This window comes from Chenopodium quinoa, unplaced genomic scaffold, assembly GCF_001683475.1.
Source record: "Chenopodium quinoa cultivar QQ74 unplaced genomic scaffold, ASM168347v1, whole genome shotgun sequence".
NCBI classification, from domain to species: domain Eukaryota; kingdom Viridiplantae; phylum Streptophyta; class Magnoliopsida; order Caryophyllales; family Amaranthaceae; genus Chenopodium; species Chenopodium quinoa.
In genome coordinates, this window is record NW_018743893.1 from 429256 (window position 1) to 447636 (window position 18381).

The 18381-nt window shown below is 35.3% G+C and overlaps 2 protein-coding genes across 2 annotated transcripts; both read right to left on the reverse strand.

Moving 5' to 3' along the window:
- Positions 1 to 221: 221 nt before the first annotated feature.
- On the reverse strand, positions 222 to 3751 carry LOC110686742 (protein MAIN-LIKE 1-like). The gene is made up of 3 exons (XM_021863349.1): positions 3692 to 3751; positions 1043 to 2752; positions 222 to 906 (listed from the first exon to the last, which is right to left on the reverse strand). Exons 1-3 carry the CDS (start codon positions 3749 to 3751, stop codon positions 805 to 807), a joined length of 1872 nt encoding a protein of 623 aa, XP_021719041.1. The 3' UTR covers positions 222 to 804.
- Positions 3752 to 8326: 4575 nt separating this feature from the next.
- Positions 8327 to 16863, reverse strand: LOC110686653 (polyamine oxidase-like). The gene is made up of 9 exons (XM_021863257.1): positions 16565 to 16863; positions 11079 to 11328; positions 10710 to 10862; positions 10323 to 10566; positions 10070 to 10216; positions 9815 to 9964; positions 9457 to 9711; positions 9240 to 9321; positions 8327 to 8748 (listed from the first exon to the last, which is right to left on the reverse strand). The coding sequence occupies exons 1-9, from the start codon at positions 16674 to 16676 to the stop codon at positions 8666 to 8668; spliced, it is 1476 nt and encodes a 491-aa protein (XP_021718949.1). The 5' UTR covers positions 16677 to 16863; the 3' UTR covers positions 8327 to 8665.
- Positions 16864 to 18381: the final 1518 nt, after the last annotated feature.

Genomic DNA, 18381 nt, shown 5'->3' on the forward strand with positions numbered 1-18381 from the left:
GCCAAAGCCGTTATCGACACATGCTTCCAGGGCCGATGTTGCCTTACATCACAGGATGGAAGGATGTCATTGGCGATGGGAACTGTGGGTTTCGTTGTGTGGCCGAGTTCTTCTTCAGTGATCAAGGTCGATGGTATGACGCTCGAGAGACTATAGCGAATGAGGTCCTCGGTAATCGAGCCCTATATGAGAGGATTTATGGACTTGGAAGACTTGAGATCAATGTGCAGCGTATTCGATGGGACGGTGGGGCGGTTGATTCCCGTCATTGGATGGTTGCAATACAAGATTTATTTCCTATTGCGACTTGGTTCAACGCAGCGGTTATTATTCTTGGTGTAGGCCAAACACCAACTTGCTACTACCCATGCCTCACGATATTGCCGTTGCGGGCAAGAAGGGGGGTCACAGCACCGGAGCGAGAGTTTGTCATCGCTACAGTTGGGGCCTCACATTTTATTTGTATTGAACTTGCACCTGATTCGCCACTTCCCTCGGTTGCAGGTTGGTGGACCGAGCACCACGACCCAAGTGTTGACGGTTGGGATCAGCGTTACGAAGCTAGAAGGAACATGTGGGATGCCTTAATTAGATATTGAACATGTTGTTGGCGACAAATTTATGTTAAACAGTTGTCGTTATGTAATTTGCAACGAATTGAACTTAATTAAACAAAATATTTACTAAACCACCAAAACAGTTGTTCAATACTTAAAGTACGTAACGAATAAATAGTACATAAACGAAATTCGTACAAGGGAAATAAAAAAAAAAACAGGAAGTTCACAACCCCATCATCGCCCTCTAATCAGCTCGTAGCGCCTCAGCCATTGCTCTTGTATCACGCGATAGGCTCGGATACTCCTCCAGGGTCCTGTTGATGATCTCCATAGACCGACCCATCCACTTCAATTAAAAAAACAACATATTAAATAAATCACAAGTTTTTTTTTAAAAAAACAACATATTAAAAATCACATATTATAAACAACATATCAAAATAGCAACTTATTAAATTATACCAAAAAATTCAACTACTTACGTAATCCGTGTTAGTTCTCTCTGGCAGTGTGCGACTCTCATGTGATGACGCAACTGGAGAAACACGTGGATGAGAAAATCGGTACAACCACTGCATGTAACCAGGACCGACTGTAGGAGCACCACCACCAAGTCTGGTGAGGGCACCTACCACGACACTAAAAGACATACCAGGGACAAACCGAGTCCACATCACAGATGTCATCTCTGGCGGAAAGTCAACCCGATACATCTTCAAGTTCGTCGGTCTCTTAGCCTTCTCAGGCCTGATAATGGCTGGTGGAATGCCCTGGACGTATCCAAGTTGCCGAACCACTCGATCAGGCATGTATGGCTCAATGATGCTACGATACTGGATGCAGCCAATGAAAAGAGTAGCAGGCACGCGTCGTGCTGGATCAACTCCGTACGGTAGCCAGTTAACTTCATTGTCCGTCAACTGATCCAACCTAGCCCGAAAAGCGAGAAGGCGCTCCATGCTCTTGTTAGGGCACCCCGATCCAACATCCCAGGCGGACGCACGAGGAATAGCAAGCTCTCTGGTCAAGGTCCCCTGCTGAGGCCGGAAACACGGAAAGTACTCGTAGATCCACGCCTGCAGAAGCGTAAGGCAGCCAGCGATAGAATCAGCATCTCTTCGTGATGCTGTACCCAATTGCCGGTACATGTATGCTAGCACAGCAGAACCCCAGGAGTACTCACTAATCTGAACATCCTCAACAAACAGCTCGTTGAGGAAGGAAGGATGAGTACGGTTTCCACTTTTGTCCAAAAACAAACAACCGCCGAGTACTAACCACAGGTACACCTTGTAATGGAAACTGAAGGGCCTCTGCGCCTCCAAGGTCGACTCTACTATCCTCTCAGTCAGGACCCCACTACCCTGCCATATGGTTTTGGTACCGCACTTCTCATTCAGCTCTTCCTCAGTCATATCTAAGGTAACCGAGCACGCGTCCCGTAAAACGTCCGTGCTAGGAGTAGTGGAAACCATGGTACCGTCGACACGAAGCCCTAGAATATGATACACATCATGCAACATGATCGTGATCTCCCCAAAAGGCATGTGAAACGTGTTCGTGTCTGGCTGCCATCTCTCAACAAAAGCAGAAATTAAGGGCCAGTCAAATCGCCGAAACATGATCCCGGGTAAATGAGATAGACCAGTGCCATCGATCGGTTCCAGGTGCTCCGGCGGAAGACGAGCGCGCCAGTTACCCAATTCAGAACACAGCTGTGTCCTGCTCAAACACCGCAGCACGTTTCGCTCCTGCCCACCCCATATGTAGGCAGACACGTGACCCCCAAAACTCGGAATGACGGTACCATCCTCAGGCCCACCTGACATCGGCTCCTGCACCACCCATGAATCTGACGAGCTGGTAGAAGCTTGACCTGGTTCACTACTGCTAACATATCTCCCATGGTCACCCCTATACACAGTACGGTAATCCAGAGGGTCGTACTGTGCATCTCCAGCAGATTGACTTCCTCGATCTTCATCCTCATCCTCATCTGATGAAGGCACTCCAGTAGACGAATACATGGGGGCGCTCCCCTGTGACTGGTGGTCCCCCGACCAAGCACCAGCAGTCCCATACTGCTGCTCATGCTGAAGCGGTGCATGTGAAGGTCCTGCACCACTTAACTCCCTCCTAACAGACGCATTCAAACGTCTTGATCTTGCATGACGAGGACCAGAACCCTCAATCTGCATTAAAAAAATAAGTACAGAATCATATTTCAATAATAAAAAAAATCAAATCAAAACTATAATAAATCAAATCAAATAAACAATAATAACAGCATTACAAATAATAACAATAATATTATTCTTACAATACTAATACACTACTAACAATAACAACACACTAACACACTACAAATAATTTTAACACAATAACAGACCAAATCAAAACTATAATTAACCACAAAACTGCCAAAATTTAAACGCAACAACGACAACCCAATAAAAAAACAATTACAATAACAATAACAACAATTTAAGTAAACAACCATAATACATAACAACAACAGCAGCAAAAACCAATACAAACCAAACCAAATTCACATAACAATAACAATACATAGCAACAACAAACTTATTAAAATAAAATCAAGAATTATTGGTAAACTATAATTATTGTAAAACTAAATCAACAAAAAATACATATCAATAACTATTGCAAAACTAAATCAACAAAAAAATTATTTTAAAGCCACAAATGAAGGACACAAATTACTTAAAAAAAAAATAAAAAAAACAAAAAAAAGTTAGGGACACAAATATTTTCATATTAAAACATGCACCAAATCAACAAAACCGAGGACAAAAAAAAATGAAGAACATAAATTAAAAAACAAAGGAAAAACAGAAAAAAAAACGTGGAAAACAGAAAAACAAAAAAACAAAATAAAAAAAAGGGGAATAATAGAAAAAAAAAAAAAGAAAAACGTGGAAAACAGAAAAACAGAAAAAAAAAAAAAAAGGGAAAAACAGAAAAAAAAAAAAAAAAAAAGTGGGGAATAACAGAAAAAAAAAGATAAACGTGGAAAACACAAAAACAAAATAAAAAAAGGGAAAAACAGAAAAAAAAAAAAAAAAAAAAAACCTGGAAAATGGACATCCGCCCAGAAATTTCGGAAGTACTTCTGCCTGAAATTTCTGGAAGTTCCCTTGGACTTTCGGAATTTCTGGGCGGATGTCCATTTTCCAGAATTTTTTTTTTCAAAATTCAAAAATTTAAAACAAAAAAAAAAAACTCACCGGCTCGCCGCCGCTAAACCTGGGCACCGGCCGGGTTGGCCCGCGTGCCGCCCGGCACGGCCCGCCGTTCGGCGCAGCCCGGCACGGCCCGAAGTCAAGCACGGCACGGCACGAAGTTCAACTTCCGTGCCACGGGCCGTGCCACGGACACGGTTGAGAATTCCCAGGCACGGCCCGACACGAGCACGGGCATGGCCCGCAGGCACGACCCGCAGGCACGGCCCGCAGGCACGGCCTGCAGGCACGACCCGTAGGCACGGCCCGCGGACCAACGACTATAAAACGGCTAGTTTTTTGCCAAAAATTCTATAAATACTCACCTCCATTTCATTCCCAAATCACAAAATCACAATATCTTCTTCTTATCTCTTATATTCTCTAAATCTCTAATAATCCTTATTTTCTTAAATTCTCTAATTATTCTCTTAAATTCTCTAATTATTTTCCTAATATCGGAAAAAATTAAAAAGTTCGTAATCGTAATTAGTGGAGCGTTGAAGCACGGTTGTAAGATCTAAACTAATCTTAAATTTATTATTGTTTTATTGTTATTATTAGAATAATCTTGTTTAATTATTATTGTTGTTAATTGTTATTGTTGTTGTTATAATTGTTGTTATTAATTATTATTATTGTTACAATTGTTGTTATTATTTATTTTTGTTGTTATTGTTATTAATTAATATTATTGATATTTTTATTGTTAAAATTGTTGTTATTAATTATTATTATTATAGTTAACCACTTTTTATTAAAAAATTAATTGTTAATTATGGCATCGAACAACCCATCATCTAGGTCTAGGGGGAAAGGCCGACTTATCCGTAGTAGTAGTTCTAGGGAACCACCAAATACAACGAGCCCCCAAATTACGAGTCAAACCAATGACCTCATTTACTTCCCCCCGGGCTATGAGCCATATAATACGTCGGGATTTCCAGCACCACCACTAAACCAATTTCCACTACCACCATACCAATTTCCACCTAATTATATCGGTAATCAACAAAACTATTGTTCTAGCCAAGGTAGCCAAGAAAGTACCCGAATTCCCTCCGGTTCTACCCCTTCTACTGCCACTCCCACTAGTCCCACTACTAACCATCACACACATCATGAATGGTTAACCGAAACTGAGATGCTACTTTTGAAAAACCGAAGGAGTGAGGTATGGCGTTATTTTGTCCTAAGTAAAGATGGTGAACAATGGGAAAAATGTAAAACATGTAATAGTGTATTCACGGCAGTTACCAAAAACGGGACGGGACACTTATCTAGACACATGAAAGCTTGTGCAAAACCAGCTAGTGATCCAACCCAGCCCAAAATTTCCCAATTCCATCCATACGGCTTTACATACAACTATGAGAGGGATAGGGATGAACTAGGAAAAATGATAGTACACGCCGAACAACCTTTTCTTTTCTCGGAAAGTGACGCATTCAACACCTACATTAACAAAGCACTACAATCCCAACATAAAAGAATCTCTAGGAAAACCGTTCGTTCCGCCGCAATGAAAAATTTCCTAGAGTACAAAGTCCGGTTACAAGCCGAATTGAGTAACCTTAACTGTAGAGTATCTTTAACAGCCGATTCTTGGGATAGTGGTTATAAATATCACTATTTATGTGTGACTTGCCATTGGGTAGATGATCAATGGATGTTACAAAAAAGAATAATACATTTCAAAATGCTGGAATACCCACACACCGGCATTAACATTGCTCACCATTTAATGCAAGCAATAGACGAATACAACCTTCGAGATAAAATGATGTCTATGACTTTTGATAATGCAACCTCTATGACATACACAGCTAATCTTATCAAACAAAACTTAACCGATGTACTATTAGACGGTGAAGCTCTTCATACTAGATGTGTTTTCCATGTACTTAACTTATGTGTACAGGATGGAGTTCGGGCAATTGGCCCATACTACAGCAAAATCAGAGATGCTATTATGTCTATTAATAGCTCTAACATGAGATACCAAGAATGGAAGAGTTTTCTAAAACAACAAAAGATAAGGGTAATAAAAATTAGAACCGATTGCCCAACTAGGTGGAATTCCACCTATGACATGTTAACAAAGGCAATTGAGTACAAGGGCCCGTTAACATTATTTTACAACCAAAAATTTCCACAAAATGCTTTGTATGATGATGATTGGAAAAACTGTGAAAGATATATGCAATTTTTACAGTTATTATATAACATGACGTATTGTTTTTCTACTGTTTACAATCCTTGTGCTCAAAACTTTCTTTCTAATGCATGCTTACTCGCCCAACTTTTCGCTGATCATCGCGATCAAAGTGATTATGATCAGTATCTTCCAGCAATGGAAAAAAAGTGGCGTAAATATTATAGTGAGATTCCTTTGATTTATATTTTTGCTTCCATATTAGATCCTAGGCAAAAGTATGAAAACACATTTATGTTAGTTGACATTTACTTTCAATGCATGTTTCTTGACGATGATGTAGAAAACTATAAGACTAATGTGAAGGATCAGTTTTTTGCTTTATATAGTCTATGAAGCCAAATATGGCACCGTTCCTCGCTCAGGGCCTTCCCAACCATCCAAAAACGTAAGTAAGAAGGCCAAACATTTATTTTCACAAGCTACTAACTTGATTTCAAGGTTTTCAGGTGATTCATCAATCAGGAGAACGCAAAGCGACGTCTCGGAGTTGCAGATGTACCTGAGTTACGACTTCACCAAAGGCATGGACGACGATGAGATAAACAACCTCGACCTCCTTGCATGGTGGAAACAACAAAGCTCGAAGCATCCAACTTTGGCGGCAATGGCACGAGACATTCTTGCTATCCAAGTTTCCTCCGTCGCCTCCGAACGAGCTTTCAGCGCATCCGGAAGGGTTTTAGACGATAGAAGAACAAGTCTAAAACCCGAAACACTAGAAATGTGCGTGTGTTTCAAAGATTGGTTGGATGCGGAAAATCGCTCACAAGACCGTTCTTACGACCACAACGACAACGAAGAAGGAACCTCCGCTTCCGGTTCGGGTTCGGCTAGTTCCCAATCTATGCAACTAGCCGATGACCTTGAAGGCGAAGGCGAAGACGAAGACGAAGACGAAGACGAGCAAGAAGAAGGAGAAGAAGAATAGACAATTATTGTATATTGTACGATTTTAAAAATATCAATTTTATCATTTTCCAATTTTTGTTTAATACCATCATTGTATGATTTTTATCATTGTTATCATTGTACAATTTTCTCAACTCAAGTAATAATAATATAAAGTACGCATTATTCACATCCAAAGTCCAATTTGCCTTTTTTCCCCGTTTTGTTACAATTTGTAAATTCATATTAAAAAAAATAAAATTATACCAATTACTAATAAATCATAAACATTAAATTTTAAAGTAATAGTATAAAGTAAATATATAAATATAAATATTGAATATACAAATTATAAAACATAAATATTCAACTTATAATTATAAAATTCATAACTTAATAACTTATAACTTATAAGTTATAAACTTATAAGTTACCTTATAAAACTTATAATTATAATTTTATAACTTATATACATTATAAACTTATTAATTTATAATGTTGTCATTAAAAAAAAAAAAAAAAAAAAAAAAAAAAAAAAATGAAAACTGCACCAGCCCGCAGGCCGGCACGTGGCCGGCACGGCACGAGCCCGCCAGGCACGAGGGCCGTGCCGTGGGCTGGCCTGTGAATATGGCCGGCACGGCACGGCACGGCACGAACCAGCCCGTGGCCCGCCAGGCACGGCCCGCGGCGGCCCGGCACGGCACGGTGCCCAGGATTAGCCGCCGCTAACGCCGCCACCACGACCACCAAACGTCAGCCTAACTCTCCGTCGGTCTGCCATTGTCGGATTCAACGTTTGATTGCAAGTTTTGCTTGTGTTTGAGTAGCCTTCTTGGTTTTTTTTTTTAAAAAAATAAATTCTGATTTTTTTTTCTTCTAATTTTCAGATTTTTTGGAAGGTTTTAGAGAGAGAAAATGTCAAAGAGTGATTTTGTGAGATGAGAAATGTCTCGTAAAGCCCTAACTTACTTTATCGAGTATTTATATACGGAGGGCAATTTAGGAAATTCATGTAAAAAATGTGAACGTCACCTAGTAAAATGCGAACGACGTTTAACAACACCCAATTAAAAGGAGGTAAGGAGAAGGAAGGAAAATCTGGCTTTCTTGTCTTGTAAAAGAAAATATTCATTCTCCATCATTAAGGATGCAAGTTTTCAGTTTCACCATTGCGAAAATTTGCCACTCTTCACAAACCAAACAAAGACAAATGGAAAAAAAAAATTAAAGGGGGAGAAAATTAATCAAATTTGCTTAAAAACACAGTCAAATTAATCAATCAATGGCGTTGTTTTTTCTAATATCACGATATTATCTTTGAAAAATCAACCCCATATGTCTATTTCCACCATTTGATTTGATCAATAAAAAACAAGCTCAAGTGTACGTCATTCAATAATTGAGGACATGAACTATTTAGTACAAAAAGAAGACAAATGATATTAATTAGCACGAGATTCAAAATGATCTAAAATAAACACGTTGGTCCACAAACACCTTAATATTTATTCTCCTAACACAATCATGCATACTCATGCATGAAATGCATTACGTACGGAAACTTCTAAAAGCCACAAGAAAATTGAAACCTAATTAAAATCAACACCGAATTTGCAAATCCTAATGAAAACCCCAATGATTTTCTCTCTTGTTCTTTGAAATAAAATTTCATAAGAACATAATTTAAGCTTGGATTTTCATTAAGCAATTACAACACAACTTTATTCTTGAAGCATAAAACTCGGTACAATTAATCACATCCACCAATATAAAGATCCTAGTCTTGGTGACATCTTTTTCTTGAGCAACTTGTTGACCTCATTTGCTGTACTCGCACCTACCATGATTTACCAACAAAGTTAGATTCATTATGTTCGTTGAAGATGTAAAAGTTTTAAACAATGAAGAAATATCTGCATATTAATCATGTACTCCGCGTGTTATGTGATCCTAATTTTTTTTTTTTTTTTTTTTTTTTTGAAAATGACCTCCGATAAAATGTGGACTAATTAATTATTAAGGGATGAGGAAAGAAGGGGGAAGAAATACCTGCATAAGAATGAGGCTTATTAAGACTTGAGGGTTTCATGTGTAGATACATCAATAAAACAGATTCAAATACTTGTAATAAAAATACATAATAATGGGAAGTTTAATGACCGATAGAGTTCATGCTAGTGACATAGATTGATGTTACTAGGAGCCCATCCTTGATTGTTTAATTTGTTTGTGCTTCAAAGTCTTGTGTTTTTATTTTTTGTTTTTGATGTTAATAAAATTTCGCAAAATTAATTATTTAGGGACACAAAAAGAAAGGGGAAGAAATACCAGCATAATAAGCACCATCTGCATATCCAAAGAGTTCCGCGTGTGTATGCTCTCCAGTGAAGAAGACATTTTCAACTGGAGCCTAATACATATGCACAAGATCACTTAAATTCATTACATATAGTCTTCCAAAATTCATGCCGAACAACAACACTGATTATTTCAAGACTATGTATAGCAAAACCCTTATAGCGAGGCTTATATAAATAAAACTTACCTTAAGGTTGTTATGCTTTTCAGTTGTGTATCCAACAGGCCAATTAGTGAAAGTGCCTCTGTATAACCTATCAGAATACCATCTAGGAATCATTATATCAGTAGCATCAGGAATGTCATCTCCAAATATTTTGCGCAGAACTTCCATTGCTTCTGCTTTTGTTTTCTCATCTGGTTGTGCCTCTATCCTCTTTGACTCGTCGTCTGTAACTGTAACGAACAAAATGTTGGCTCCTGGATACTCCATTTCTAGTTGCTGCAATCATACCAAATTTACATGTAATTTTTTTTTTTTTTTTTCAGGCAATTGAAACTGAAAGTTCGAATTACACTAGGTATTTATATTTCACAAAATGTACCTGCCAAATTGCATAATATCCACGCCTTTCATGGACATAAAAGAAAAACTCGTTTCCTTTTCCGGTAGGCCAGAATTTCTTAGGGAACTTGAGGAAGATCTTTGTGTATATACCTATGCTGAATTCATTAATGGCGCGCCTTTTCCAAAACTGCATTTCATTCAAGTTGATTCCAAATTGGTTGAGTTGGTACTATAACAGTAATACCGGAAACACACGTGGTCTTACTTAATTAGCTAAGGATGAAATACTTACGGGTAATTCTGGTTTAAAAGAGATGAGATCACTTTGGAGAACACCAATACTCGGAGATAGAATGACAGCTTGGCCTGTGTATACTTTGCCGTCTTCTGTTTTTATTGTCACTATTCCACTCTTTGAGTAATCAACCTCTTTCACAACCTGTTAAATTAAATTCACGACAGATAAATGAAACTTTTATTTGAAGACGAATGGAGTATAAGATACAAAATATAGGATTACATAGTAATTTAATATCTAGGTATACCTGTTTAAAGATGACCCTAGGGTCATTGACAGTATCATTGGTGTAGGTGAGGTAAGTTTTGGCAATTTCATGAACAATGCTCTCGAATCCTCTGGAGTCAGCTACGAAATACTCACCCTCACCAAAAAGACTAAATTCTGGCCTTGGAATTATATGCTTAAGACTTGTTACCCTTGGTGCCTCTGCTTGCTCGCCGTCGAAAGAGTAGAAGTCAATCATCTTTTCTAGGGGTGTTTTTGGCTCCCTGTATGTCCAATATTTCAATGACTAATATCATCAGTACGTAAATGTCACATGTACTAAAAAATACATATAATATGAGATCTTATTAGATTTATATTACGTGTATTTTTCAAATATGTAATTTTCATAATTTTATTCATTTACCTTTTATTAAGACGTTCACCTGCCAAAAGGGACATATCGTCATCTTTCCCTTTTTCAGCATTAAACCTTTCTGATATCTTTTCTGCATAATCTTCATTACTCTCCGCCATGTCTAATGCCGCATCCACCTCTTCTTTCGAATACAGTCCACCCCTTTAAGACAACAATAATATAACAATGAAGTTAGTACATATTTACCTATCAATCGCCGTTAGTTGTTTATTTAGGCTTTGTTCTCTTTAACTAGAGTTATCTACACTGATGACTCTATAGTTACAAAAACAACAACAAAGCCTTAGTCTCAAAATGATGACTATATAATAACAATTGGTATAAAAATTTATTTATGAATTGATCCAAACTACTCACTCTTGCTTGTAGGTGTTATATGAGACATTGCTGAAGTCCGAGTAAAAGGACTTAAGCTTGATTTGCTTGGCGATTTCATACATGGGATTCTTAAGAGGACCTTCTGCTCCGTGAAGCCAATTTGCTCCCTTCTCAACAACATGCCCTCCAAATTCAGTCTTGTGAATCCTACCACCAATCCTATCTGTTGCTTCCAAAATGATAAAGTCCTTGATGCCTTCATCATGCAGGTTCTTAGCTGCTGAAATCCCTGAGATTTGTAGTAGAACGTATAGTACATTGTTAAAATTGCAACTCGTACTTTTTATTAATTTATTATTATTGACTTACCACACCACCTTTGACATATATTATTAAACCAATCCGATCTAAAGTAAAATTCGATTTTTAATTATCAAATCTAATCCAATTAACTTTCTTATTTAAATCCAATCCGAATTAGAATTCGGATATTTGGATCCGATCTGAAAATTCAAATTAAATTGCCTTGCAACATTCTAGGTCCTAATGTGATTATTAAAACAAATATGCAATTATAAAATTCAAATCTTGAAAACATAGTTGTACATGATTAATACACAACTATTGTAATTAACATTGTTTTAAACAATTAATATTAACGTAATTTAAAACATAGTTTTACCTGATTACTATAAACAATCTTTATTAGTAAACTCATGTTTTCATATATATAAAAAATTTCAATTTAATCCAATCCAAATTAATGCTTCGGGTTGAATTGGATTGAATTTTGATTGTAATCTGAATAATAGACACCCCAAATTTTAGTTATACAGATTCATAAGTAAAAAATAACAATTTTGCAAAGCATTTAGCAATAGGTACAAAATTACAGTTTTTTTTTTTTTTTTTTTGTTTATTTCAGAGAATCTTATTGAATAATCAATTCCATTTTCTATTAATCTCCTTTTATTTTTTCACCATTTACAAGTTGTTTTTATTTTATCTCCTCTCCTCCATCATATCGTATCTCAACATTTCTTATAATAAGTTAATGATAAAAGATCGCCTTATTCAAGAATTTATGTAAGGATTTTTGTATGGATGCTCAATCAAAGGGTGATGAACTATATATAATTATATCATTTCAACCAAAATTAAAATTAAATGTTCACTTCATCAATTGGTGCTATCATGTTAATTAATAATTATTTTCTTAGCTTATAATTATATTATATAGACTTTAATATATAGAGCATGTATAGGTTTTAATTCCCTACTATATATGTGTTAATATGTAATTTGAATGTACTATACGTTTAGGTTTAATTTCCTATAAGTCATTACTTCGTATTTTTAATAACTGTTGATTGTATTAGTTTATTACTCAAAAAATGACAATTTTTATACTATAATTACTTCAACAATACTGGTTAAAATCTTAAAATTTACTTTAAAATCATAACTATAGTGCGCTCCTACACTTTTATGAATAATGCAAAAGTTATATATGGTACAACTAATATAAAAACACATGAAGATCGAAATAATAAGAAAATAAAGTTAAAATAAAATAAGTAATGTCAACCAAAAAAATTATTAAAGTTCAGCATAATTATAATGAGCCAACTAAACTTAAAATAGGATAAAGGAAAGGTACAATTTTAGAAAAGGAAAATAATTGTGAATATGTAAATACAACCCTAATTGACATCGAAATAAATAAAGCAGCATACAACTAGGTTAGTTTGTTAGGTAGTTAAAGTCTTGGGGGTTAGCATGCATTAAGATCGAATACCTTCGTTCTATGTTCGTCTGGAATCAATCTTCAGGTTATAGTTAGACTATCAATTGTAATATTTAGGTATGGATAGAATATATGGTCTAGTTAAAATATATGTAGTATATAATTTTATTTGTTATAAAATCGGATTATATGCAATCGACAAAGTAAATTACGAAGTATATGTTTCTAAACATGAACTTTTTTATAATTTGAGGTTTACACAGCTTTTAAAAAATGGTCTTGAAAAGTAAGGACAATCACGGATGGTATCTTTCTTGTCCTCGTTGAAAATCTTTTTTCTATGTACTAATTACTTTATCATATTTTATTTATTAGAGTAATTAATACATTTATTTTGACTCATGTTATGACTTACGGGATTAAGGTTTTGATTGATTGGGGTAACTAAAACCTTCACTTTAACTTTATATTTCTTCTTCTTAAGTTAGGTTTTGCATTATATCAAGTGGAAATGAATATGGGCAAATAAATAAGTAAAGGGTGTGATCAACTCTGGCATGGTAGTCTGTAGACCTAGAGCACAAGATGGGTTTGAGTTCTAAGGTAAACAACCTAAGAAGAAGCTACGAACAAAGGACAAACAAACTACTCGTAGGATGGAGGTACAAAGATTATGTTGAGTTCATGAGCAAACTCACATGTAAGTGAAAGTGTTGCTCCACATTAATGTTATAACAACCACTTAATAGCTGCAATAAAAGCTACTCCGTAGCAAATAAATATTGTGCAACGTGTTAAAATCACTTGTGTTATGTTCTTGCTTATTCTTTTTGTTCTTAACCAAAAAAAAAAAAAAAAAAAAAAAAAAAAAAAAATCAGAGAGCGGGATTGAAATCAGACACTTACAGTCAAACTTGGAATCGAACTTCATGTAACAATTGAAATTCTTGAATTCGGCTACTCTAAATCCAAAAACAGAAACCCTAAACCAATATTTATCTTTATCATCGAGTTAGTTGAATTCTAAACAGTACGTACATCCGTACATCCACTTCACTAAAGGAAGTTGTTGCTCAAATTATTTTTAGTTATACGGGTTATTGCTTTTCCCCTACTTTATTAGCAAGAGATTAAGTTTCCAAATTAAATTGTGTTTGTGATAGATTTAGTTAGGTGGGTATAGGTTAATTTATTGTAAGACGAGTTAAAGTTATATTAAAAGTATTTAAAGTTACCCTTTATACTACAAAAGTTACCATTTCACAAATAATATATATTATCTTACAAAAAACATATGATGTACTAGATTAATCATATTAGCCTTTATATTATGTAATCATGAATCTATAAAAAATTACACATTAAAATAAAATTCAAACCAATGACAAATTAAAAGTTATCCTTTAAGGGGTTAAAGTTTCCATAAAAATAGTTAAAGTTACTCTCAAACTGACCGTTTTACAATAAAATTAACAAACACCCGCCTTACACAAGACTTATTGAAGATTAATTGTAATAATAGAAAAAATAAATGAAATAACATAAAATTAAAATGTGTTAAGTATAATGGTTTTGTGGATACTATTTAGAGAATGTATAGGTTTTAATTCCCTAATATTTTAGGTAATTTGAATGTACGTATAGGTTTTATTTCCCATAAATTATTATTTTTAATAACGTTGAATTGTATTAATTTATTATACAAAAAATGATAATTTTACACTATAGTTACTTCAAATTTATTGAGAATCTATTGTTTAAAGCTCAAAATTTACTTTAAAATCATAATTATTGTGCGCTCCTAAACTAGTTTTGTTTTTTTGTTTTTTTTTTTTGTTCTACCCGCTTCACCCTTTGGGCTAATCCGGATTCGAGAATCAATTGTGGGTGGTTAGGTTCCACTCCCCTCCTAATATTTGTTGTGGGGGGATCGAACACACGGTTCTCCCTACCAAGTGCAGTACCAATCACCAGTGCACCAACAATCAATTGGTGCTCCTAAACTTGTATGAATAATGCAAAAGGCATATATAGTTGCACACCATATACAAAAACACATGAAGTAATAATTAATAAGTTTTAAAGTAAAAAAAAAGGAAAAATTAGAAATAATAATCCCAGCTTTCATGAATATTGGTAGAATAATCCTAACTTTTGATTATTATAAAATACTCCGAACTTTTTGGTGGTTCCTCTTTTTCTTCAATCTCAAAATCCGGTGACCGGTTGAATAGGTTAATTTTTTTATTTTTTTTAAAAAGTGACACGTGTCACATGTTAATTGGTTAAAAAAACTAAAAACAAACAAACAAAAAAAATTAAAAACAAACAAAAAAAAAATAAAAAAAAACCCAGCGGTCCCAACCAAACCGTTGACGCCAATAATTTGCCACCCCTTAATGCCGGCATCTGCCCCAACTCCGCCGGTTTCCCCCTTCCCTCGCCTAACCGTCGCCCACTGTTACCCCTCCCCCCTCCCGCCGGCCAATTGCCCAGCCACGCACGAAATCCCTTTTCATTTTCTCTCTCCTCTTAATTGCCCCTGGCCACTAAATCCGGCGACCTGTGCGCCGCCGCTCGCGAAACTCCTTTGGAATGAATCCCTTCCCTACTCCCAAAAACACGTAACCCACCCCTGAAACCTCCGTTTTCGTTGGTGGGTTTTTGGGGTTTTGACTGGTGGCTGCGATTTAGGGGTTACGGTGGTTGCGTGGGGTTTCGGGGAAGGGGGAAAACGCCGACTCAAGGGGTGGGGGGAGACGCGACGGGCTGGGCTATGGTGGTGGAGGTTAGGGTGGATCGGTGGGGTGGCGGGTTGGGCTGTAGTGGTGGAGGTTAGGGTGGATGGGGGAAGGGGAAGCTGGGTGATTTTCTGAATTTTTTATTTTTTTTAATTTTTTGACCAATCAAGATTTAATTTTTTTTCTGTTATTGTTTTTTTGTATAATTTTTTTTTAATTTTTGGACCAATCAGGACTTGACATGTGTTAAGTGACCTGATATAATAGGTCATTGACTTTTGTTGACCAGTTAGGGATTGAAGAAAAAGAAGAACCCCCAAACTTTGGATTATTCCAGAATAATCCAAAGTTGGGATTATTCTAGCAAAATTCATGAAAGTTGGGATTATTATTCTAATTTTTCCAAAAAAAAAAAGGTTAATTTAAAGAAAAAAATTATTTAAGTTTAGCATAAATATAATAAAAAGAACAAAACTTAAAAAGTTAAGATAGGATAAAAGAAAAGGCACGAGATCAGAAAAGGCAAATACTTGTGAATATATAAGTATAACCCTAATCCGACATCGAAATATATAAAGCCATTTACAACTAGGTTAGTTAGTTAGTTACTTATTAGATAAAGTCTTGAGGGTAGTACTAATATCGAATCCCTTCTATGTTCGTCTGGAATCAATTTTCTGGTTAATGAGACTATCAATTGTAATATTTAGGTACGAATCAGATTGACTACCTGATCAAGACCATTAAGTTAAGATGATATACTTAATTACGTAATATATAATATTATTTGTTATATATGTGGATTATATGCAATAATTGACAAAGATATATACTGTATATGCATGTTTCTAAACATAAACTTTTTATAATTTTCCATATAATACGTATTAAAGAAGGAATATTGATAAATCAAATATGCATTAAAAACTGTGCATAATATGAGGTGTAAACAACTTTTTTTTTTTTAAATGGAGGGAATAGCAGTAAGTATTAGTTTGTTCTCTTGAAAAGTGAAGAAAAATGCGTGTGTGTCTCACCGGACATTCCAGCTCCAACAATGATGACTGAAGGGAATGAAGCTGCGGAAGCAAGAGTAACTAAGAATACCATGAAAATCAAAAGATGAAACTTCATTGCTTCACCCTTCATTTTTTGCCCAGGCCTAGAAGAAAACTTTTACGAAATTAATAGTTTTTCTATATCTAGAGATATATTATATAAAACCCTAGAAAAAGAAAAGTAATGGCAAAGTATTGTAGTAACGGGCTATAACGTATCTATATTTATAGGCCACTTGAAAAATAAAAATATCAAAAAATGAGGTGGAATTTAGAGTTACAACATTGTATGAGATAAGGTTATAACGTATCTATATTTATAGGCCACTTGAAAAATAAAAATATCAAAAAATGAGGTGGAATTTAGAGTTACAACATTGTACGAGATAAGGTTATAACGTATCTATATTTATAGGCCACTTGAAAAATAAAAATATCAAAAAATGAGGTGGAATTTAGAGTTACAACATTGTACGAGATAAGGTTATAACTTATCTATATTTATAGGCCACTTGAAAAATAAAAATATAAAAAAACGAGGTGGAATTTAGAGTTACAAATATTTCAATGATTTAACAGTAAATAGTGATAATGAAAAGTACTTGTTTCCAGCTCTGCAAATAATCAATAGCCTTCTTACTGCCTTAAACGTCCAATCAACAACCGAGATAAGGTTATACGGCATGCATCACGTCCCAAAATTACGAGAATGCATCACGAAACTACTACTATACTCATGAACGATACAAAGTAATTAGACCAATAAGAGTTGGTTTAAATGGTAAGCAACTTGATGTCGCTTAAAGGAAGGTCTCGGGTTCGAGACTCACCGTATACAGAAACTCTTGTTGGGAGACTCACCCACCATAAGTCAGGTGTGCAACTCGGATCGGACCCGCATGTAGTCGGAGCTAAACTCCGGTGAACTGGGTGGGCATCCTAAAAAAAGATACGAAGTAATTAGTGATGACCAATTTAATTTGTGTTTCCTATCATCATTAGTGACTTGTTAATATTGTAATCCCTTTGCTTGTGTTTTTCTATACTTTAGGATGTTCTAATTTACTTAATTATCATATTTTCTTTACAGGGAGTGATCAATACCTTTACTTTAGTTTTTTTTTTATTTTTTTTATTTTTTTTTTTTAGAGTGTATTAGGTTTTGCGTCAGGTCAATAAGAGTGGTTATTGGGCAATTAAATAATTAAGAATAGGGTACAATTCAAACCCAGCATAGTAGTAGACAGTAGACCTAGAGCATGAAATGGGTTTGAGCTATACATCGAACTAGGAAGGATGTGTATTGTATGTAACTACGTATATATATATTACTTCGTATATAATTAGCTAAAGCTAAGGTTGTGCAGTGACACATGCATACATGTACTTAAATCGTGTAGTTCTAATTAATCACTTGAGATTTTTTGCTCAATATATTGTGACTCGTCACCTACCCTTGAATCCTTGATTGGCTTGAGAATCCCTGTGACCTGTCACCCTTGGGAATGGGTACTCGTTCTTCTTTATTGAAGAGAGTGAAATTTTTAAGGTGGAGGGGATGTACCAAGCTTGGTATATTATCCAGCCTTTCATTCTTAAAAAAAAAAAAAAAAAAAAAAATTTAAAGACACCCAACTTTTGAGTCTTTAAACTGAATTATTTGCTTCGTAATTGAAGGAGTTTGGTAATTATTTTCCATATTAATAGAGTTTCAATTTAGTTATTTTTGTGTATTTGTTCATAGGATCTTGCTAACGAACACCCTCGGTACGTTAGATAAGCATTTAAAATATTCC

Coding starts and splice junctions, on each gene's coding strand:
- LOC110686742 (XM_021863349.1), bottom strand. CDS start 3,751: ATGGACATCCGCCCAGAAATTCCGAAAGTCCAAGGGAACTTCCAGAAA. Junction 2,753..3,691: donor TCCAGAAATTTCAGGCAGAA/GTACTTCCGAAA, acceptor TTTTTAATGCAG/ATTGAGGGTTCTGGTCCTCG. Junction 907..1,042: donor AGAGAACTAACACGGATTAC/GTAAGTAGTTGA, acceptor TTTTAATTGAAG/TGGATGGGTCGGTCTATGGA.
- LOC110686653 (XM_021863257.1), bottom strand. CDS start 16,676: ATGAAGGGTGAAGCAATGAAGTTTCATCTTTTGATTTTCATGGTATTC. Junction 9,965..10,069: donor CTTTTAAACCAGAATTACCC/GTAAGTATTTCA, acceptor AATGAAATGCAG/TTTTGGAAAAGGCGCGCCAT. Junction 9,712..9,814: donor GATATTATGCAATTTGGCAG/GTACATTTTGTG, acceptor GTATGATTGCAG/CAACTAGAAATGGAGTATCC.